General features: G+C 39.4%; 1 protein-coding gene across 5 annotated transcripts in view; it reads left to right on the top strand.

Annotated features, from left to right (window-relative positions):
• Positions 1-23827, top strand: part of CREB1 (cAMP responsive element binding protein 1) — a 41321-nt gene that overhangs the window by 8235 nt on the left and 9259 nt on the right. For 2 of the 5 annotated variants that reach the window (XM_075756384.1, XM_075756385.1), the window contains exons 2-7: positions 11781-11902; positions 15366-15512; positions 17444-17544; positions 20368-20510; positions 21979-22161; positions 23551-23701. In XM_075756384.1, coding sequence (XP_075612499.1) covers positions 11789-11902; positions 15366-15512; positions 17444-17544; positions 20368-20510; positions 21979-22161; positions 23551-23701 — 839 coding nt within the window. In that variant the 5' untranslated portion in view covers positions 11781-11788. Of the gene's footprint in view, positions 1-11780; positions 11903-14435; positions 14655-15365; positions 15513-17443; positions 17545-20367; positions 20511-21978; positions 22162-23550; positions 23702-23827 lie in introns of those variants that run through there. The other 3 variants (XM_075756388.1, XM_075756389.1, XM_075756387.1) reach the window with 3 other exon arrangements.

The raw sequence follows: 23827 nt of genomic DNA, 5'->3' as shown, positions 1-23827 counted from the left end.
TTAATCCTTTAGCCACTGACATTCAGAAGTGGGTTAGAAACATTAGCAACGGAGCTGTCCCTTCTCCCCAGCAGACAAAATCTCAGCACAGACACAAATTCTACTGAAAATTCTCTTGTCAAGTTTAACAATTCTGCTGATAATACCTAAACCTCCATGCTTGCCTTGAATTTCTTAACTGATTTGATAGTTCTCTGAAACAGAAGAATGATGTGAAAACAAGTGCAGTTTGTATCACTTTGGAGTTTCAACATCTGACCCTTTTCAGTCTGCAGTATTTTGCTGAGGTGACCTACAGTATTCAAACCTCAGGCTTTTTTTAAAATTGTCTATATTTTGCTTGTTATGCTAGTGGCCATCTCTTGTCAGGACTCTGTACAGCACCTGGCTCTGGGTAGATCCTACTTTTTTGTCATGGTTTAACCCCAGCTGGCAACTAAAACAACCATACAGCCATTTGCTCACTCTCCCCTCACAGTGGGATGGAGGAGAGAATCAAAAAGAAACAAGCTAAAACTTGTTTAGAACAGAAAATAACAGGACATAATAGGACAGAAAAGGAAGAGAATATACAAAACAAGTGATGCACAGCACCATTGCTCACCACATGGAACTGATGCTCAGCAAGTTCCTGAGCCACGCTGCCTCCTGGCCAACCTCCCACTTATATACTGAGCATGACATCATATGGTATGGATGGGAAAGGAAACATTTGCTTTATTCATGGAAAAGTCCCCTGAATTTCTGGCACTTTCCAGAAAATTAAGTTTCAGAATATAAATTTGCATTCATCTTACATTAGAATGTCATCTTTAATCAGTGTCATCTCTAAGAACCTTCAGTCCAGTCTTACAGTACTCTATTCTGATAAATGTGAAGTGTGTATTAATATTTTCACAGTAAAATTAACAGAGATTCTGGAAACAAATTACTTTGGAATGGAAATATTTCAGGTAATAATAAACATTTATATGATTAACTGTCTTTATCACATTCCTGCATATGCTTCCATTAAATCCTAGCTGGTATGTAATTATTACAATTAAGGACACACCTGTATGGAGGTGATTCCTTTCTCTGTTACAGGTGTAAAATTACTATATGTTGTATTCTTGGTCCTTGAGCTTGAAGTACTCAGGTTAACCAGACTGATGTGAGTCTGTGTAATGCTCTGGGTTTTATTTTTACTTTATTATAAGTTGTTCCTGATCTGCTCTGAGCACCAAAAGAGAGCTGGGTGATCTATATAATTTCAAAGTAGCATTAGTGTTGTTCACTTAAGCATTTGTTGTGGACCCAGTGATAAAGACTATGCGAATCTCTGTACCACTATACAGAGCAAAGCCTGCACAGGAGGCACTGTTACTAAATACCCTTGTCTTAAGAACATCGTAGTCCTACTTCACTCTCACTAGGAGTGTAGCTCTGTTGAGCCATCAGTCATCGCTCCTGTAGTTGGTTGCTGAGAACAAGTTTCAGTATTTTCCCCACCTCAGGGATAACAATTTATTTAATACAAACATGTGTAGAGTCTCTTCCTACAGACTTGGCATGCTGCCACAGGTTTGGGATTGCAGCAATTCCTCCAGCTGATGCCTCTGACCTGGGATGTTTAAAAGTTGCTTGGCACGGGGACAAAGATCCTTACAACGTGTCAAAACGTCAAATATTTCATGCAGCATTTAGGTGGGTCTTACTCTGCCAGAATGAATGACAGGGCAGTAAAAGGCTGTAAGACATGAAAATGCATATGAAGGAGAACAAATAGGATCCATCTGAATGACCCTGGCAGGTCTACCCAGTGGAAAAAAGGAATGCACCTTCTTAGATGGATCTTAACCTTACTGACTTGGCATCATTTTCTGCTCCAAGTACTCCTTTCATTGGTTGGTAGGGACACAGTCCTCTTTTCTAACATCATGCCCCATTTTCTCCATCACCAGGGAAGGAGAAGGTATCTGCTTGCAGAACTGGCTTTCCCTTCTGTCACAATCGACTGCCTTAGCTCTTCTGCGGGAACATCTTCATGTGCTATGTAGCTTCAGTTTGCTATGAAAGGAGGTGGCCCAAAATGTTCTGCTTGTTGACCAGCACAGCAGGATGAATTATTTATTTGGTGTGTCTAGATGGCTGGGTGGTAGCAGAGCGCTGTTTCTTAATTACTCGCTGTGCGAGCCAGGTACAACCTATCTCCTTGTGCAGGGCTCACATAGCTGTTTTAGCGTAGTGCTGAACCCAAGGTAGCAACCTGCACTAAGAGGTAGGGTGTACCAGCTTGAGCACAGGGCCTCGTTAGAAGGAAAGAGATGTTAGTTTATCATACCCATTGCTGCACTCACATTACTTGGCTTCAGGCTGCATTAATACACAGCATGGCTTTTAGATGGGTGCTGGTTCGTGTCCAGCAAGCTTTCACCATGGGCTGAGCAGGTGCCATCCCCACCTTGCTGTGTGAGGTGCCAGCTGTTTGCAGAAGTGAGCAGTGTTGGGTGAACTGGAGCATCTAGTAGCATCACAGGGGCTCCCTTTTGGAGATACACATCCCCACACCCCCACATACTAGTGTTAGTGCGGATGTAATTGTATCTTCATTCTTTTATTAAAAACTGCCATAGGACTAGCTGTGGTCACAGTTTATCACTGAAGTTGGAAGTGGCAAACGTGAGAAGTGGCTGGCTGCATGTTACTGCAGTCAGTTGTGCTGAGAGGTCAGCTTCAGGTCTCGTGGAGTCATTTGTTCCTCACTTCTCCACCCACTGCTGTTTCAGTCACAGGTAGAAGGAGGTTTGACTAGGGCCAGAAATTAAACTTCGTCATGAGTGGCTATGCTGATTATTAATTTGCAAAGCCTGTACCAATTGCAAAGAACTTGTTCCTAGAGTTCATGATGTATTCAGTTGGAGCATAAGCTCCAGATGCTGTCATAAAAAATCATTTGATGCTTGTCTTTTATGTTGCATTAAAGATGTCTGTGTACAAATTATACTGTTCAGATACATTGATGTGATAATTTTTATTAAGTAACCAGCAGCTACACCTGGCAAAGTGAGCCACAGTACTTTCAGTAGACATGGAGAGGCGTGTATTTTGACAATTTCACGTGGTTTCATTTTTGTGAAAGGAAAGCTTCTTTCTACAGTTAATAGCAAGTACAAGAAATCAGCATAGGTTGAAAATTAGGTGCTTTTCAGAGAAAAGATGGTAAGCTGTAGTAAAGTGTGGTCAGTTTGTATGTAAATGCACTGCATAAATATGGTATTGGCAACAAATGTGTAAGAACTACAAAATGTGCTGAATTCTCAGAAACAAGCAAGTTCTGGTGAAGTCCTTATTAACAGATTGTATATACTGCCTAGGACATCCCTAAAAATGTCTGTTTTCTCTAGAATTCCGTTTGCAGACAGCTTTGGGGTTTTCGTTTTGTTTTTTTTTTACTACACATATTCACTGAAGGTGTTTATAAGTAGCTATGACCATTCTGTCACACATTAGGGATCACAGACATAAAGCAGGTGAATTAGTCTTCTGATATCCTAAGTGCATTCACTATGAGGACAGAGCATTTATAAATAGAATGTGTTTATGGATTATGTTTTCAATAATAATAATAGTTACCCAATGACCTTATAACCTTTCTGGGATTTGTTTTGGCATTTTTTTTATCTAAGTGAAGTCTGACAGTATTTTGGGGGAATTTCTGAATGCGAAAGGGATAAGAGAGGCATTTGTTTGCTTTCATTGTTAATGCCCTAGGAAATACTTGCTTTGGTCTCCCCCACACACATTTCTACTGAGCTCTTTGCAGAACTATAGGACCTATCCTGACTATTAGATAAGATACTGTAGTTTAAATAGGAAAAAGTTGTGTGTGTTTGGGGTTTTTTTAATATATGTATTATCAGTAGAATTAAAATTTGTAGGTTGTTTTTTTTAAAACTGGGCAGGAGGGTTCACCCTTGCTTTCAGTGCCCAGTTCACATTCTTGAAGGAAAAGGTTGTAATTGATCTCTTGATGATTCTGTATTAGGCAAGAAAAGGCAGTATAGATTAAGCTTGAATTAAAGTGTGTGCGCGTACCAAGTGCTTGCTGGATGCTCTTGTTCATAGAATCTGTGATACAAGAAATAAATTGCAGTTAGTTGCTATCAGAGTCTCTTTTCCTTTTTAAAAAGCTCAAAGGCAGAAACCCTAGAGACCAGTACAGTGCCAGGAGTGTGGAGTCAAATCAGGAAAATCCAGCAGTGAAGAGTGTTTAAGCAACTTCCACTCACACACCTTACCCATGCATACTGATTCGCCATCTGCCTGGTAAATGTCATCTTTCTTGTGTTACGCTAACAGAAAACAAAATCTAGAGCTGATGGCCGATTTGGGTGCTTGCCACTGTAGCTGTGAGATTAGATTTTCGGTCTTCTGCCCTTGTTTTAAAATCTGCCGCTGCTTTTTCTTTAGTGAAAGGGAGATTTAGCATGCAACACAAGTAATTTCTTCCAATGCTTTCATCATTTATTTATCTAAATCTGTTAAGTATGAGAAATGTTCACTGACTTTGGAAGTGCAGCTACCACTGCACTAGAAGTTCTGTTAGAAAAGTCATGAGCCAGAAAAGTTCGTTACACATAATCAAGGCTCCTGGTTGCATTTCTTATGTGATCTGTATGAAAATACTACTTTGCCTCTCTTGCATTGGCTGTTACAGCATGTATTCAGTCTGCAAAGAGTTTTCAGACACTTCTCCAAGTGTCATATTGATGGAGAAAGAAGTGGGACTACAGGTATTACGTTCAGTTGATGCTCTGATTCTGCTTTGTGCAAGATCTCTTTACAGTGAGATTCAATTTTATTTGTAAGTTCAAGATCAAATATTTTAACTTCACTGACAAGAGGAATTTTTCCAGCTTTTTATTCTTCAATTTGCCTGGCAGATTGGTGTGTGTGAATGCAAATAATCTGAAGACTCTTCTCCATTTTTGGCATTTTCAGTAGAGGTGGTTGGTGAGGCCAATTCTTTTACTTCCACTTGGTTTGCCCAGCCCCTGCACTGCCCTGAAGCTGGCCCCATCATCGAGTGGCTATGTGGTTGACCCATTCAGAGAAGTGATAACAGGTAAATTTAAGATGAAGCAACAAACAGAGGTTGTGTTCACAGTATGGCACACTGTCTTGTCACCACGAGGAGAGTGCAGCAAATACCCAGGGGACAGGGGCAGAGGCAGTGCCAGCTTGGGATGACAGAGAAGCTCTGGTATAAATTGCAATTCCTATGCCAACCCACTGTAGTCATTAGTGACAGAGAGAGATAATTATGGGCCTGTCTTGTCCTGTTGGGCATTTATTACTGGTTATTTGAAGTCCCATGTGTAAGCTGTAAATAAAATTATTTTTCTCTGAACATTTGCAGCCTGGCAGCCATTGAGTGGAGTTCATAAAGCAGTTGTTGAGCCACAGCTGAGAGGGCTGGCATGCCGCAAGGTAACAGTGGAAATGTTTACAGATTTCATGTGAATGTCCTTGGTAATTACACTGAAAAGATGAAAACAAGTAATAGCATACAAAAGGGGTGGTGATGACCTTTCCAGTGCTTTCATGGTGGATCCGTGGCTTTATCAAGCCACATATAGTAAATATGGAGTGAGCTGAATTCCTGGAACTTTCGATGGTGGAGCTGTATTTGCTTCCTGAACAATCGTACTGGCATGCCTGCTATGAATAAATCCGAATACAGGGCTTGAGAAACAAGCATTGCCTCCATTTCCCTTCCCTCAGCCCCCTTGTTGCCCCAGCTCTTCACTGCCATGAGCAGTGGCTGGATATTGAACTGGGTCAGGAACCTTGTGTGACAGAAGAGATGGCCTCTGCAGGTGATGGCCGAGTGAATGGCTGACTGGATGTGGCCCAAGTCAGGCTCAAAATGGGCATAGGTTTGTTTGGTCTCTGTTCTGCACTGGTTTTGGAGACTGTCATGTTGTTCTTCAAAATTTGGGTGTGTATTTTAATATAACAACCGAAGGCATCATCTAGCTGTGGAGGAGAAGGAGACTTCAAAGCGTGTCACTTGGTAAAGCTGTGCTTGCTTGTGAGCAGGCTGTGACAGTATGTCTGAGGTGTCAAGCAAACATGTTGCCTCAAGGTGTAGTTATATTATGTGGCCAATAACTGTCAGCGTAAGCATTAACTGTAACAGTGCATTGTCACCACGACGTTACTAAGGACAAAAGAAGGGCTTTCTGGGAAAGGTAGTATGTTTTACTGTGCCAGCTGGTACAACTGAAAAGCACAGAAGGCTTTGGGGCATTCAGGACCTTCATGTATGAAAGTGGATGGAAAGTTATATCTGCCGTAACAGCCACAGTGAGGTATTTTGGTTCTTGGATTTGGTGGTGTTTGGGAAAGGACCTCCACATTTGGAGGCAAGGAAAAACCAAGGAACAGAGCTGAACGTTCAGGAGAGATGCTGGAGTTTGTGGGGATGTTTTGGATAGGAAATAGTAAAAGAAGTAAGAAAGCAAGATATACCAGGGAGACCACAGACGTATCAATAGGTGGGTACTAAAGAGTGAAGAAGATATGAAAGCTGTGGGAAGACAGAATTGTATCTTCCTGGCTCTGTAAGCAGATGGGAGGAGAGGTAACTCTGCTCATGCTCTGAATAGACAGCATTGATGCTCACTTTAAATTACAAGGATTACGGGAGTTGCCATTATCTGTAGCACACCTAGTTTAGCATCCTGTCTTTAAGATACTGAAGATCAGTAGGTACCTCACAAGACTACTGAAACCTGCAAGAGTTACATGTGACATGATCTCCTGCCCCCGAAAGTCTTTATTTGAATTTTTAAGGATTAGAGATTGATTTAAATACTGACTTATGAGGTTTTATCTTCCATTCAGTTCTGCACTACTTCTGGTATGAAATAACCACACTAATTCTGGATATTCTTGTTACCCATGTGCTTGCCTAAACCCTGTTCAAATCCCAATAAATTGCTTATCATCAGGAGCATCAGTACATGTGCAGTACATGAAGTATCGATGTTCATTTTTTTAATAAATATTTTTAAATTTTAATTTTTATACTTTTAAATTTGCCACCTTTCAGCTTCACTGTTCTTATAATCAAACATTGAATGTTTCTTGTTGACTTACCCTGTTACTAATTTAAGTATATTTTTAGTTTTTGAAGCATTTCTCTCCTTTCTGGAGTAAATAATACAATTCTATCCACTCTGTTCATATAACAGGTTTTCATTGCCCCAAATGCTTGCTTTCTCTGAACATGCAGATTCCACAGAACCCATTTTTAAGATGGGCTCCCAACATCTGCACTGTAGTCCAGCTGATGTATAGGGTACATCTATAGAAATATAATTTTTAAAGATTACCCTGTGACTTATTACTGTTGCAGTCTAACACTTTAGCTTTTCGTGTTACAGATGCATGTTAAGCAGAAGTCTGCAGTGAACTGTCTGCAGTAGTGCCTGGGTCCCTTTCCCAGGTTTATGCAACTAAGGAGATATGTTTATTTGGATTTTTCTACTGTGTGTGTAGTTCAGTTTCCCCCACATTCTGCAACTGTTTATGTTTATTAGCATCCATCTTCTGCTGTCCTCTTGTAAATTCTAGCACAGTTAGTTATCTTCTGCTGAACTTCTTTCTCCCAGCCCTGATTTGGCTAAAAGAAGGTACTGAGTGTCAGCTGAACGTTTTGCTGTTTGGCTCTTCACCTCTGGACTTTCAGATCATTAGTAAGTATGCTATTAAGAAAGTATTAGTAAGTATAATGCTAGCTCTTTTGAACTAATAAAGAAAATTGTGTATTACATAAAAGTCACGAGTTAAACCGTCTCTGACCACGTAATCTCATCAGCTTTCTTGACCTGTATTCAGAGTTCATAGCCGGGGTGTTTTGGGCAAGCAGACTCTGTTTTTCCAACTCTGGTTCTTAATAGCTACCTGTTTTTTCAGTTAGTTTCATTTAGAATACTTGGTTCAAGATGAACTACAGCAATTACTCATTTTTTCTCGAAGTGTGGGGTGTGTCCCCTTCTGACAAGATGGAAAGTAGCCTGGAAGCAAGAATGAGAAGGTGTGCTCCCTCCACTCCCCTATGCCTTCCCTGCCCTGGACAGTTGTTCCCCACCAGGACACTTTCAGATCCTTGCCTCCATTTGAGAAGTCCTGGCGTGGTGGCTGCCAGGGAAATAGGTGCGGGGAAAGGGAGTGGGGTGGGCCACTGCGAAGGGGGCAGGAGGAGCGAAAGGATGGGATGGCGGGGTGAGCCTGAGCACCCACAGGAACAGAAAGGCACTGGGGTGCTGGTCATCAAAGCTTGTCTAGCCTAGGCATAACTGAGAGCTTGGAAAGGAGGTATAAGGATTGCCATTCATTTATATGTATGGGGAGGTTTATGGTTTCAAACCAAACATCATTTCACCGGTTACGTTGTATATTGCAAGAACTAATAGGAATTTACAACCTTAATTTCAGCCATGATCATCCTATCTGTACACACAACTTAGTGTGTATTTATGTTCTAGGTGGCTGGCCTTGTATATCTTGGTAATCTTAATCATACCATACTGTTAAAGCAAACGTGAAACAATGTAGTAGTCAGAGTATCTGGAATATGATGTTGTGATGCTCAATTATCTGATTCCTTCTTTTTCACAGAAGTTATTATAAAAGGTAGTAGTGAAGATGTTAGAATACAAATACTGTGATGTATAAGTGCAAGGTAAATTGAACCAAATTCAAGAGTACTTAGAACCTGAAAATAACTTAAGACTAAGAGCTTGTCTGAAAACTACAAGTCACGTTGGAAACTGGCTTCAGCTGCATGTGTCAAGGTGTAAATCTTGCAGGCAGCTTCCTGCATTGCTTGGTGCTTACTCTATGTTCTGAGGAGGTTCCTTTTAGGTGTTTGCAAGTCAGGTTAAGAATTTGATTTCTGAATGTTGGTGGTGTAGAAGAGGGAGAACCTCAAACAGTTAATGCTTTTTGCGGATTACATATGCAAAAGATGATGCAAGTGTAGAAACCAAGCTTGTAAAAACAGAGGTCCTTTGCTGAATAGTGTATGAGAGGATTGGAAATTCTTCCTAGGAAAGCATTGCATTTATCAGCAGGAATTTGACAACATCTACCTTTGTGAACATTGGTAAATACCTGATTCAAGAGACTCCTCACTTGCACATTTCATCTATTTCTAATCCCATTTGTATGGCAATTGACTCCATACTGGAGTCACAATTTCTATCAGCAAACAAAAGCATTATTAGTTTTGCAACATACTTGAATTTGTAGCTGGGAAATTGGGGGGTTTTTTCAAGTTCTTTTCAGATACTTGCCTAGGAGATGTTGGTGATGCAAAAGATCTGCTTCTGAAATGGTTCTGTGGAGGTAGGCTTTTGCCTGGAGTCTCCCTGATACATGCATAGGAATTGGGACAAAGTTGTTGATTTGCTTGCTTTGGACAAACTGGCTGATACTTGCAAAAAAGTGATAAAACTAGCTATCTGCTTAAAAATTATAAAAAATCAAAGGGAAACCTATGGTAGTCTGGTTTGTAGTGTGCACTTTCAAAAATGCAGAACACTAAAAAAAGATACTGGGTGTATAACATGGAGGACTAAGACTGTTAAAATATAACTCATTTGTTGAAGTTGGAATAGAAAACCACCTAAACTGTTGTCATTAATGAAGTCTTTAAGAAGTATTTGGTAATGTATATTACAAATAGCACTAGTGCATGGGTTTTCTTTTGTGTTTTCTGGAAGATGAAATGCAACATGGAGAAGACTTGTTACTGTAGGAAAGGATGGAGTTATTATATTTACATGGACACAGGCTATTCTTGATGTTCTGATAAAAATTGTAATGTTTAGGCTACTTAAAATGCAGTGAGTTTACAATTGGTTTCTTTCATGGCAAGTTTACCAGTATATACATATAGGTAGAGTATTGTTTATTTATGAGCATTTGTCGGACTACTGCCTGGTTTGTGTGGGACAAAAATCATGGCAACAGGGAGGGGCAGAACAAAATTTCAGGTGCTTAGAAGAATTTACTTAGTTGTTTCCAAAATTTTTTAAGTTTTCTTTCATTGTTTGTTTTTAAGGAAAATCAGATTTAATTCTTTTCCTTCTTTTCATTTCCTAAGAGTTTCTAAACTGATGTTGGAACTAAATATTTGGTACCTAAACATGTCAGTGTTCACACACACACAAAGGTCGTTTGAACAGTCACTTTCAATACTAAATATACAGATTTTGATTTATATACTTTGACTTGCTTTCTTCTGATGTGAGCTGCAGCTACTACTTTAAAATGCAATTTATCTTTGTTGATTAGCAATCATCTACTGTAAGACAGAAATTTCATATTATACTCAGGGTTGAAGTGTGACTCTACTGCTTTAGGCAACACATCTCCAGAGGCTATTCTTGTTCCTGTGATACTGAAGTATAGTTTGCATTGAAATTGAAGTTTCCCTGACTTTGTGTTTAAAATGAAATAACTTGAATGTGGTCATGGTACCACCACCTGTATTGACACTTCTAAGTCTTTTCCTGGGGGGTGGCCCAGTAAAGTTGAGCAAAGAGAGGGACATTTCTCCTTCTTTCCACCTTTCTTCTGATCTGAGCATCCTCTGCCTCCAGGCCCTTTCCCAAAGCAGAAATGCTCTACTAGTTGTTTTGCTCCAGCTCTGAAGAGGTGTGCTGCCTCAAGGTAGCCAGAGGCCTGAGTAGATTGGGCAGCATGGGGTGGTACACAGGATTAGGATTTTGACATGGAGATAATATTAATTCTTAATATTTGGTATTTGTAGTTCCATATAAGACAGTGGTATTGCTATATCACCATTGGGAGCATTTCCTTGTATTTTGAAGTTCTTTGTTATATATTAAATATTTTTATATCAATATTTAAAGAAGAACTGAAAAGAAATTTTCACAAATCAGTGCAGAATTTAACATTCATTGCACTCTGCCTACATGCATGGTTTTGAAAGTTATGCAACCTCTTTTTATAGAGTTGTGTGATCTAGGCTTGCTCAGTTATTGCTTAGAAATAGAACTGTATTAGGAGCTATATATGATACAAAACTTAGGTCATGACAAAATACTATGTACCTCTAAAAGTATTTATTTGCAGTAAGGTTCAAGTAGAAATGGCTTCCATCATTATGTATGCCGACTTTAAAACTGCTGAGTAGAAAAGACTAAGTTGCTGTGACGTAGGGCCATACGCAGTCCAGTTGTGGAAAGACTTTGCATGGAAATGTTGCATGTTTAGTTCAGACAGAAGGCTGAAAACTTTAAGTGCCCAAGGCAGAAGCAATTCCTATGGGTTATCTGCAAACTGCAGTTGCGGGGCAGAGGGAGGGCTGTAGCAGGGCATATTGTCACCTTGGCACTGAGGGAGTGCCCTTCCTGACAAACTGTCAGTTGTTATTCCAAATTGCGGAGGTACTAAATCATCATAGTGAAATTGCTCAAGCGATTTTTTTTAAGATGAGCAAAATGCATTTTTTTTGGATCTCATTGTTGGAGGAGACTGGACCTGTTTTTCGGAAACATTACACACAGAAAAATCAACCTGAGGCAGACACCTGACATGAAAAAATTTTGCCCGAATGCTAATAGTTTGGCAACATTATAATAAGGAAATGAAAGCAGTATGTAGTAATGGGAATTCAGCTGCAGTGATTGCTACCAGATCCACCAAGAATAATGGACTTGCATACCAACCCAGACTTACGACAAATATTGTGATTGTAGGTTACTAAATGACCATGGAATCTGGAGCAGAGAACCAGCAGAGTGGAGATGCAGCCGTTACAGAGGCAGAAACCCAACAGATGACAGTACAGGCACAACCACAGATTGCAACGTTAGCCCAGGTATAAAATCATATGGTATAATAGTTTTACCTATTGGGTAATTTTTTTAAGAGGGTAATGTCTACTCATGGACCTGAGAGAAGGTTCCATTAATACAGTTCTGAAACAGGTGCGATGTATAGTTCCTTTAATATTTGTTTTCACATTTTTAAAGCAGTAGAGATTTTTAACTTCCCATCACACTAGGTTCTGTTAGTTCTGAAGAAATGTATGTGTGTAAACTGTGTAATGTTAACAGAATAATGAATGAAAATATTTATAGCATTCTTTACCACAACCATACCACTGAAAGGTATTTTTTCCAAAACATGTGATTTACTGTCTTTTTTATATTGACTGGATTGTTTTGTTGTTATGTTTTCTGTTAGAAACTTGTCTATAGCAGTCAGTTTAATTATGAAAAAACCCCCGAAATTGAAAATGTAGATAAATAATGCAGCAAATACAACATCTTATCAATAAACATTATAATCAAGTGGAACAACTTGGTGTTTGACAACTCATGTTATCCTGCTCTCTCCAGATTTTCACAGAATTGTTTAGAGAGACAGTAGTAAATCCTTTATTATCCCCAAATTATTTTGGAGAGACAAGAAATCCGATCCCAACTGCATCTCTAATTTTTGAACCCATTTTCATTCTTGGATATACTGAGGGTTGGCAGAAGCAACTCCATTGTGTAAATGAGTACAGAATCTGTTCAGCTCTCTTCTGTAACCATTTCATTTTAAAACTATTTGCAGTCTGCAAAGAACAAACAGGTTTTTTAGATCTCATAGTTTGGGGAATTGAGTGTCTTTTAAGTGGCACAAGTGTTAAATCATTTATCGTTTTATAAATTATTAATATATTTTTAAAGTCATTACACCTTTTAGTAAACCAGAGATAGTACACTTCCATTTAAGTGATAGTATAGGGATTGGAGTCGTTGAAATGCACAGGGTGATTTTGTTCAGTGAAGCCTTAGTGTGAATTTACAGGCCACCAGCTGCCCTGCACCAGCTTGCCTCTTTGGGCAGTTTTCTCACTGTCTAACTTAGGCACAGGATGTAGGTGGTGTGAATAACACTTCAGTGTGAACTGAGTGGAAGTAGTTTATTTCTCTTGCAAAACCAGTAAACTGCTTCTCACTCGATATACATTAAGATTTAGTCCAGAGAAGCAAGAATGTTTTAAATTTGTGTGCTAACATACTAACCTCCAGGTAGCTGAACTTACAGATAGGTAGTGGGTTAAATGCACTTTACTCAGTCAAAATTACACCGGTACTTGAATGAGAATTTTTTCCAAGTAAGAAAAAGCTATACAGCTATGGTTAAAATCCATGTGAATCACAAAGAATATATGTTACATTTTTCCTAATTTCCTCTGTTGCCATTCACTGTATTATTTGCACCTTAGCTTTCCCCCAGGCTTTATATTCCTTGTGGAGATGATATAACAGTCTAAACATAATTCCTTGTCTTGTTCACATCAGTGTTACGTTACTAGATATTTTTAATACGTGAAGTGGCGGTGTTTGGCATTAAGGGGTGCCCTTAGAGGCTTAGGCAAATCTGAATAACTAATTATGTCAATTTAATTCTTTCATTGTCTCCTGTGAGGTCACCCCTGTTGTAAGCTTAGTTTAATTGCTGCATTTTTAGTGAGTTCAGGGTAGTTTTCAGAGTCAGAAGGAAACTCGTTCCAGTTCCACAAGGTATGAGTCAGAGACATCTGCGGAAGTTACACTCTGCTGTTGGCTTAATCCAACCGCAGTGTGGCCTCCAGTTGATCAGCTTTGCTGCCATTGCCAAGGACTGTTTAGTCAGAAAGGCATTATTAAAAAAGGTTGCTTGGTAAAGGAATATAATTTGCCAGAGGAAAGTGTGCTCATGTTAATCTCAGCTCTGGTTTCTCTCAGATGTGAGTTAAGTACTGCCATGTAATGCTACAGCCATTTTCGTAAAAAAAGAAGGTAAAGGCAAAAGCAGATGTGTAGATTAAGGAGAGGCAGCTGTGGAGGAGAGAGGCCTACATGTAATTCCCCTTAATTTTGTTGTTAAGCAAGATTTTCTTGTAAGTGGTGGATGTTTATGAAATTCAGAGATCAGCTACTGCAGGTTTTGAGAACCCCGTGTTCATGAGGACAGCAGAGGATTTAGTTCTGCATTTGGTACAGAGGAGCTCATTGAGGTTAGGTAGGACAGCAGTGCAGCCCCTTCTCGCATTGTAGCTACATCGATCGAATTTCTTGAAAATGCCGTTGAATACTGGAGGATTGATAAATTTTCCAAACTTGGGTGTGTAGGAGAAGGCTGGGTAGTCAGCGATCCATGACCTGGCTGCGGTCTGCGAGAGCAGCTCACACTTGCCTGCACTCCTTCCCTGAGGGCTACGGTGGTGCGAGTCGGGCACAAACCAAGGGCTGTGTGCACTGGTATGGCAGTCCTGGCACCCTTCTGCCTTTCAGGGAGCTCCCCCAGCGTGAACATGTGCATCGTGTCACCAGACAGTTGCCGAGTACTGGATGTGCACCAGGACATCTGCCCAGCCGCGTAGCAACCTCAGAGCACGGCCCTTCAGCCACCCATAATAGTTCTTGCGACCTGCCAGAGTGAGACTTACCTGCGTGACGTGAACAGCTTTGTGCGGGTATCGCTGTCTTCGCAGCCCGAGCCCTTGCGCAGGACACGTGGCTGTGCACGCAGTGCTAATGTACCGTGCTGAAGTCGTTAGCGTATTCCTGTTGGCATAGCCGCTCTGCCTGCAGGTCTGTGCTGGAGAAATAAAGTTGTGTTTAGGAACTGAGGGTTTAAAATGTAGGCCATTTTTCCTGGTAGAGTAAGACTAGAGTTTGTGCTGACCTGTTACACTGAATCGCAGTAACTGCCTACAAACCATTTGTTTCCACTGCAAATCCATGAGTTTTCTGTCTGAACACGTGGTCAGTTTTCTGTATTTAAATAGTCTTTGCCAGCTACTCAGTATGGTTTAATCTCTAGAAAGTCTGAAGTTTTAACTGAAAATTTTAACTTCTTACATCTGGCAAACACTTTGCATTTTCTTGAGTGAGAGTGAGAACAAAAATAGCTCCACTCCCGTATGTTTCTGCTTTTGACTCAGCAGTGTCTGTAGGAGTACGCCCAAGTCCTAGCAATATCTAACTGAAGTAAGCGAAAGGTAATAATGTGGTTTTATTAGGTTACCTCAAAATAGAGGCAGTTGTGTTTTCCTTATTCTTGTCAGTGGTTTTACAAGCGATGCTTTGAGCTTGCAGAAATTCTGCATTAGATTAATTTGTAAAGTAGGTCAGATGTTTGGCTTAGGCAGTTCAGGGGCTTTTATATTACGCTGAAACATTTGGGTCACCTAACCGGGGTCTTAGAAGAGACATAATTCTTTCACCAAAAAAGTGTTCTTGGTAGTGAAATAAGAAGATTTTGCAATAACCTAATTTATGCTCACTGTCTTTTCTTTGCAGGTATCTATGCCAGCAGCTCACGCAACGTCTTCTGCGCCCACGGTGACCTTAGTTCAGCTGCCCAATGGGCAGACGGTTCAAGTGCATGGAGTAATTCAGGCTGCCCAGCCGTCAGTTATTCAGTCTCCACAGGTCCAGACAGTTCAGGTACTGACTGAAGAAATTCCTGATAAGTGAATTAGGCCTTTTGAATAGTCCTGCCAGTTCATTGGTTTCTAATGTGTTTGTGTCCTGGGTTGTGGTTTTGCTTATAAAAATTTTAAGAGCATGTTGAAGGCAAAATCTGTACAGTATTTGCTACTCTGTGACTTTTTTTCTGTTCTGGTTTAACTACTTTTCACTTTCAAGCATTGCTGAGTTTCATTTCCCTCTAGAATTTGTATGGTGAGTTTAACATCTTCGTGTTTCTTCTTACAGTATTACTCTACTTTTTTCTCTCTATTGTATTTTCATACATCTTTATTGAGTAAGAGTTCATACTATTCTGAACTGAACAAAAGGAATTTTTTTTAATAATGTAATCTTCAATCATTAATGAGGCTGATATTCGGGATGAGAGTCTTTGCTACTTAGAAAATATTTGCATTGGTTTACAAAACAGGTGTCTGTATGTTAATGGTCCTTAAAATAAACCTATTAGTCCTCTCATAAAAATGGTTTTAAAATTTGCCTGTTGAATGTTGTTTGCTTTAAAGCCTTAGCATTTTCTCTTCAGTAAAGCAAGAAAGGTAGGAGACAATTAGTCTGAAATCTTTAAAATCTGTAATTTTTTTTTTAACCACTTTAAGCTCAGTGTTACTGAATGCAGAAAGAAATTGCGTGGTGTACAGCAGCTACGCACAGCAAGGACTGTACATCATTCCTTTGCTATTAGTACACTGAGCTCAAAAAATTTTTAAAAGTAGACATTGTGACTGTTTGATACAGATATTTAGCTGGGCGTTATTTTAAAAAATAATAAGGCATGCATAATTTAAAACAAGACCATTCTGATCATAATCTTTGTTTACTCCTTGTGAGCTTTAGTGCTGAGTTTCTGTCAGGCTCTACGTTCCTCAACCATTGGAATCAAAAGTTTAGAGTTTTAATCTATCAGAGATATGCAGATAAGCGCACAAGTTACTAGCCCAGAGGTGGAATACAAGAGACTGGCAATGAAGCCACGCTTGGAATTCACTGGGCTCAGTGCAAAGCCATTGTGTTTGGAATACTGTGTTGTTCAAAGCCCAGTAGTTCACAGTCAGCCTTGGACCTGTTCAGGCCCTCTATCTGCTAACTCTGAGATTTGGGCACCAGCAAGCTTTTTGAGCCTTTAGGAATCTTCCCTACAGTGCATAAAATGTCAGGCTGTGGGCTATGTTTCTCACACAAGCATTTCTCTATTCACTAACTATCGTTAGCTTTTGTATATTTGCCACGTGACTATAGTCTTTTGGAAAACGTCTCTGGTTTTATGTATTGGAGATGGTTTTACATTTTTGGCACACTTCAAATTTAAAATTATTGAAATATGATCGATACAAACATTTTTAACTTTCCTTCATGAATCTGTCTTTTTTTAGCATGTTCAGAATTGGAGCACTGCATTATTTTTTAGCATCTTCATGTATGACATGAAGATTCCTCATGATTTCCCCCCTAAAAAGCAGTCTCTGTATTACATATCTAATTATTTATAAACTGATGTTTCTCAACTTCAGTATTTTGCTCTTTGTTTCAAAATGTTTCTGCTATCTTAATTTGGTTTTAGTTATTCTCTCCCTAAATTTTACTTAAAAATGTTTCTTTGTTTCCTTAAAATGGATGGAAACAAGGAATCATGGAAAAAAGTGTATGGAATTACTGTGTATATTTTCTTATTGGAGTATTTGAATTATAAAGGACATACAGGTAGATAACTGACTGTGGTCATTCTTCACTGGATCTGTTACTAAACAGCCTGCCTTTTCTGTTCATTGCCTAGGTAGAAGCACTGTACAATACTTGCATTGTAGTGTTTTTCACAGAATGTCAGCATTTCCTTAAAATAAAGACATTGGAAGTGTCTTGTTGAGTTTGATTGCTGTTCTTATTTGCAGATCTCCACTATAGCAGAAAGTGAAGATTCACAGGAATCAGTAGACAGTGTCACAGACTCACAGAAACGAAGAGAAATTCTTTCCAGACGACCCTCCTACAGGTATGGAGGTTAAAAGCAGAAGCATTTTGCTTGATGGATGCATTCTTCATGTGGGGAGACAAACAGTGTGACTGTATAGTTATTTATAGATTTACTATTTAACTGAAATCTCTCTTCTGCAATGTCTTTCCATGGAATAAGATGTAAAGAGATAAGCAAATAGGAGGAGGAGGAAGAAACCTCAGCTGTTACACTCAGGTTAAGACAGAAATGAGCTGAGAATAAGCTAATTGCCACATTTGTGAAACATTGGTATATCGTGCTAGGTGCTTTAGAGATAGCTTTAGTGGATAGTTAATACATGAAATACACTGAAGCTTTGCAAGAAAGTGGCTTCTGTGTAAGCTATAGTGTGCAAAAAATCAACTCTATTGTTTTTCATTACTGTTGAAATGCTAGCAGCAATCACACTTAATTCCTTTCTCCCATGAGACTTTCAATGAACATGTGGTGTTCTGTGGCTCAGAGAATTTCTGCTCGAGAAAAATTGGTTGTGTTCAAAGTTTAAGAAGTCAGAGTATGAGTTGAATGTAGTGATAGACATCTAGTATCTTTAGTTGTCATGGCAAATACTTCTGCGGTAAGACCAACTGAGGTGCTCCTTCACATAGCATTAGTCCTATGTTACTTTATTAATTAAACCCTTGCATAGCTTTTTCTTGCTGTACTAAATCTCACTTTTCATTCTTAAAATATGCTAAATAGTGTTAAGGAACAGCTCTGGAGCTCAGCAGGTTGTAAGACCTGTGGATTCCTAACTCCTGCAGAAAATTCAGGTGCTCCTTTTTTCTTTATGAGCATAGCCTTAGAAATATAAGCCAGACTCTAGGCCTGAGCATATCTCAGGTTTTTTTTAATCTCAATTTTCTACTTTCTTCAGCAGCCTTTAAGGCTGTTCTGCTGAAGATCCCTAGCAGTAATAGATCTGGGAAAATATTTTTATTTGTGAGGAGCAGGGTTGCTAGCTTCAAGGCTGCCACAGACTTGCAGTCTGCTTCTGCAGTGAGACACTCGCTTTTACTATATATGGAAGAATGTCTGTATATCGTGAGACAACAGGGCTAAGTAAACAAGCAGCAAAACAGAGAAGAGGGTACTTGTACATGCTGACTTCTCACTGAGATGGACTCCTTTGCCCGCACTGATGCCACACCAAGCTGCTTCCTCAAGCCAGATCCCGGTGACTCAGCAAAACTTTGTAATTGTAAAACTTGTATATGCAGCTCAGACTCTGGGCTGGCATAGGGGTTATGTCAGAAAGGCTGAGCCAGACTACTGCTGTGTTTAGTGGGTTCCTGGTTGGCATTATTCAAGCTGCTGTAACAGCCCCTAGAGACAAAATAAGTTCACAGAATTGAAGAGCTATACCTCTTCCTCAGAAACTCCACCTTGATCCTGCTGCTGAAGTACATCGTGTGTTCCCTATGTCGGTTCATAGCTCATATATTTGTAAAGATGCCACCTTACCTTCTATCTTAAATCCATCTTTATGATGGCAAAGGTAGGTTTTAACCACCAGATCGTATCTGCCATGAGTTTAAAAAGTGATGAGCTGTAGTTTCCTATTTTCTATTTTGAGCTTATTGGGTTTTGTTCCTCATCCTCCTTGCTCTCTCCATATTTTTTTCATCTGTTTTATCCACTAGTTTTTGTGGTCTAACACCTAGATTGCAAACTCTGTGGATGGGAGTTTTTTATTTGTCCAAGTGGTGCTTGGCACAGTGGAGTGCTTGTGCAATGCTGGGGTTCCTGCATGCACACAGAGTCAAAACAGCAACAGCAAAGCTCTGTTTGTCAAGTTGCTTAGCAGAGTGACTGTTCTCCCCAAATAGCTCCGTACAGATGTTCTGGCTCCCAAAGCCTTAAGAGCCTTATTTAAGAAATGAGCATTGTCTTGGAGCTTGGGGTCTACAGCTGTGTTTGCTTCATCACACTTCAAGTTCTAGTGACAGTCCACAGGAAAACATATGAGGAGAATTACAAAATTGTTGCCCTTTACCTACGTAGCATTTGACAGTGACATAATAGAATATGTCAGCAGCAAAAAGGGCTTGACAGTCCTCTGAAGGACAGCGTTTGGTCTAAATGATGCAAACTGCAGTAACTGCTATGGTCAGTCTTACAGTCATGTTCCGCGGGACCTGTAGCAGTGATGTTTTAGCAGTTTTGGCTTTGGATAATTAACACGTGGAAGTAATTTAAAAAACTGTTCTTTCCTTTGCCCATGCTAATCTCACAGCTTTCTCAGGCAGGGCACCTGTAAATGTGACTGTGTGACTTCACACAAACGCTCGACATTGTCTCCCAGGCAGGTGTTAGATTATAAACTGGTTGCTCTTTACAAGCATTTCTGCTAACTGCCTTTTTACTCAGCTCTCTGGCTGAGGCCTTTACGGTCTCTGAAATGGAGCAGTTCCCCTGATGAAGTGAGGAGTTAGGTTTTTAACTACTTTCTTCAAATCTTTATGTGGCTAAAAGCAGGAAACAAGTAAAAATGGATGAGAGAAAAACATGTTTTTAAGAAAAAGGGAAGGTTGTGATAGCTGTATCTTGGGTTGAGAAGAACCTGTTGAGAAGCACCTGTATCTTGTGTTGATAAGCACAGCTGTTCTGTGCTGGCTGCCTCGCTCATCTGTGCATGGCACTTTGAACAATCCTCTCCAATAAAAGTTTGAAGATAGTGCAGATTTTTCATTCTGCACCCGTACTTTCCTTGCTGGCTTACTGCACTTTTCAGTTTTCTCCAGCATTATGTATCGAATAGACTTTTTTTTTCCCCCTCCAATTTTTATTAAAATCTCTACAACACACTGTCTTTGCCAGAAAAATTTTGAATGACTTGTCCTCAGACGCCCCAGGAGTGCCAAGGATCGAAGAAGAAAAGTCTGAAGAGGAAACAGCAGCACCTGCCATCGCCACTGTTACGGTGCCAACTCCCATTTACCAAACCAGCAGTGGGCAGTACAGTATGTAGTCTGAATTTCTCAGTGGTGCTAGTAAGTGGGGATGAGAAGATGAAGAACTATTATTTCTGTAACTGTTTGGACTAGGACAAATCAGGAGGTGAAAATAAGATTACTTTAATTTGACTGTTTGATAACCATGCCTTTTAAACACATTCCTATTGTAAGGATTTGAAATGTTCAGTTAACATTCTGGGACTGCTTGCCAGTTAGTGCAGCTACTGCATCCTGAGGCAAAATATGAACTAACCATAATGCTATTAGAAACTTTTTCACTTCAGGAACCAGATGAGGTAATTCAGAAGTTTCTTTTTTTTCCTGGCAGATTATTCATCCTGGTTCACAAAATTGTAACCTCATTAACAGAAAAAAAAATTAGAGTCTGCGATTACATTTTTAGAAAGTCCTGAAAAAATAAGAACTTCAGCAACCTTATTTAAAATATGTAATAAATATGCATTTCTATGTTTTCTTTATTCGTTAAATTTTATAGATATAGTGCTTTGACTTAAAGGATTGAGGATACAGCAGTAAAGCTAGAATTCACGTGCTGTCTCACACAAACAAATACAGTATTAAATATACAAAAGAGAGAAAGAACTACTTGTTTATATCTTTCTCTTAAACTCTCTTTAAAATTTTGTATCTCTGTTTACTCCTTGGCCACCTTGCCTAATACCCTACTTAATTTTATTGAAACTGATGTGGTCAACTTTGCTTTCCTACAATAACTGTAAAATAACTGCTTGTGCAGATACTTGAGATTTTGGTCTGTCTGTATATAGGAACACAGTGAAATTCTGTGGAATCGCAAATGAGGGGTGATGTCTCAGTACACCTGCATGACAGGACTGAGGGAAAGAAAGGGAAAAAACCCCAACAAAGTAAGACTGCTTGAAGGGGGGAAAAAAGTGTGAAACTGGACCTTTATGAATGAAAACACTGCTAGAAAGGTGCTGAGGAAGTTCTGGAGAAGGGGGGGATACAATCAGAAGAAAAAAATGCCAAAACAAGAAGAAGGTGAAACACAAAATGGATAGCAATAGCAGCAGAGGAGACTGAAGGGCATAAAGCATGGAAGAGGAGAGGAATTTCAGATGAGAAGAAAAAAGAAAGGACTGAGGAAAAGACCTAAACCAATCAAGAAGAAAATCTTAACTAACAAATTAAAAAGTGTTCCCTGGGGGAGGTTTGTAGCTCCTCTGTGTGATGCTGTTTTATCAGAGAAACTAATTTGTGTTTTCGGCTGTGTATTTCCCCCCCCAAAAAATACAGCTCTCACGAAAAATTGAAAATTTACTTTCAAAGCATGATTTCTTTAATGTACATTAAAGCCATGTATCTGATTTGAGGGCGTATAAGAGTTCAAGGGATTTAACTCAGACTGATATTCTTCCATATCTAGGTTTAATACTGTAAGTTAATGAGTAAGTTAGTGACTTAAATGCTGTGTCCATTTTTTTGTCTTCAGTTGCTATTACCCAAGGAGGAGCAATACAGTTGTCTAACAATGGCACAGATGGAGTACAAGGTCTCCAGACGCTGACTATGACCAATGCAGCTGCAACCCAGCCTGGCACCACCATTTTACAATATGCACAGACCACAGATGGACAACAGATACTTGTACCCAGCAACCAAGTTGTTGTACAAGGTGAGAAATTTCACAGCCAGTCATTCCCAATAACATTTTCTCCTTGTAAATATAAGTTGCTAATCTAACTCCTTCAAATGTGGCAGGAAACAGAATTAACAGCTTTGGCACAGATAAGTCTCCAAAATGATTAAAGGAAATTCTGGACAAAGCTATTTATCACATTTTCTTGGAGCATTTCCCTTCAGATTGGTAAAATTGTGGATATTTTGGGTTTACTTCTTAAAACAATGTATTTATTTTTTGTTTTCCATTCTGTATTTCCTGCATTTTGTCCACATTATTTTTTTTTTACTATGTTCTGCAAAAACTCGTACCACTTTGGAGTTCGGAGTTCTCCCATGTAGTCATCTGCAACAACAGTAAATTTAAAGCAAAGCGTTAAAGTTAGGAAAGAACTTTCTTTCTATATGGACACTTTAATAGTAATTTTTCCCCCTTTTCAATTACAAGTCATAATTTCTTCCTATTGTGGATTTTGTAACTAGTCACCATGTACTTAATCATTTAGTCTTAGAATCGTAGAATAATTTAGGAAAGTGCCTTAAGAGATCATTTGGTCTAGCCTTCCACTTAGAGCAAGCAGAGCTACTTCAACTTAGAATAAGTTGGGGGGTTTTTTTGTATTAAAATATATATTTTCATGTATTAAAAAAATGGGGGGTTATTAAAAATCTGTTTATTAAAAATAGCAGAAAAGTGTACCCCTGCTTTTATGATTGTAAAGCAGGTGATTTTAAAGTTATCCGGAGAACGGGTCTCCAGGCATCGGTGAAAATACATAGCCAAGAAAAATACTGTTGTTGCATTGATCTTCTGGTTTTTGTGTTCTTGAGAACATGTGGTTTCTTCAGGTGGTATCATATTTTTTTACAAGCTCAGGCAAATATAACACACTCCTAGATTACAATTAACAGCAAAAGAAACCCAAGACCTTCTAGTGAAGTAGTGAAGTTGAGTGCCTAGCTTGCACTGTCTCTCTCTTGTTGGAGTAAATGCTACATTTCCACACCGTTTTTTCTGTGCCGAATATTTAGACATGCAGTTTCTCCTTTTGCAGATAGACATTTGGAACATAGCTAGAAATACTGTTTGCCATGCTTAATTTTCTTAAAACTGCCCAAAAACCAGAGAAGTAAAAAGAAATATACTAATACTGCAATACAAATCAAGTTATCAAGCACAAGTGAAGACTTCTTTAGCAGGAATGCCCTAAACCTTGCATACATTAATAAACTAAGACTGAGATAGCAATGATGACCCAGATGGTGGTCATCCCTCCTGTACTGTAGCCCATAGTGCATGGTTAGATAGATGACTGGGTGCTCTTCGCACCACGTTTAACAGCGCTGTCACCAAACTGACGTGATGTTCCCTTGTGCCTTTCAGCTGCCTCAGGAGATGTGCAGACCTACCAGATTCGCACCGCCCCTACCAGCACCATTGCACCAGGCGTAGTCATGGCATCCTCTCCAGCACTTCCAACCCAGCCAGCAGAAGAGGCTGCACGGAAGAGAGAAGTGCGCCTAATGAAGAACAGGCATGTACATTTAGATCACTTTTTTTCCAATCAGCTCTGCACAGAACTAGAATGTTAAGCACTAAGAATCCTGATCTTCCTTAGTCATTTTATGAAATGCTGTCTGAATAATTTGCCTGCCTTTAA

This window comes from Balearica regulorum, chromosome 6, assembly GCF_011004875.1.
Source record: "Balearica regulorum gibbericeps isolate bBalReg1 chromosome 6, bBalReg1.pri, whole genome shotgun sequence".
Lineage (NCBI taxonomy): Eukaryota > Metazoa > Chordata > Aves > Gruiformes > Gruidae > Balearica > Balearica regulorum.
This window is presented reverse-complemented; position numbering and strand designations above follow the sequence as displayed.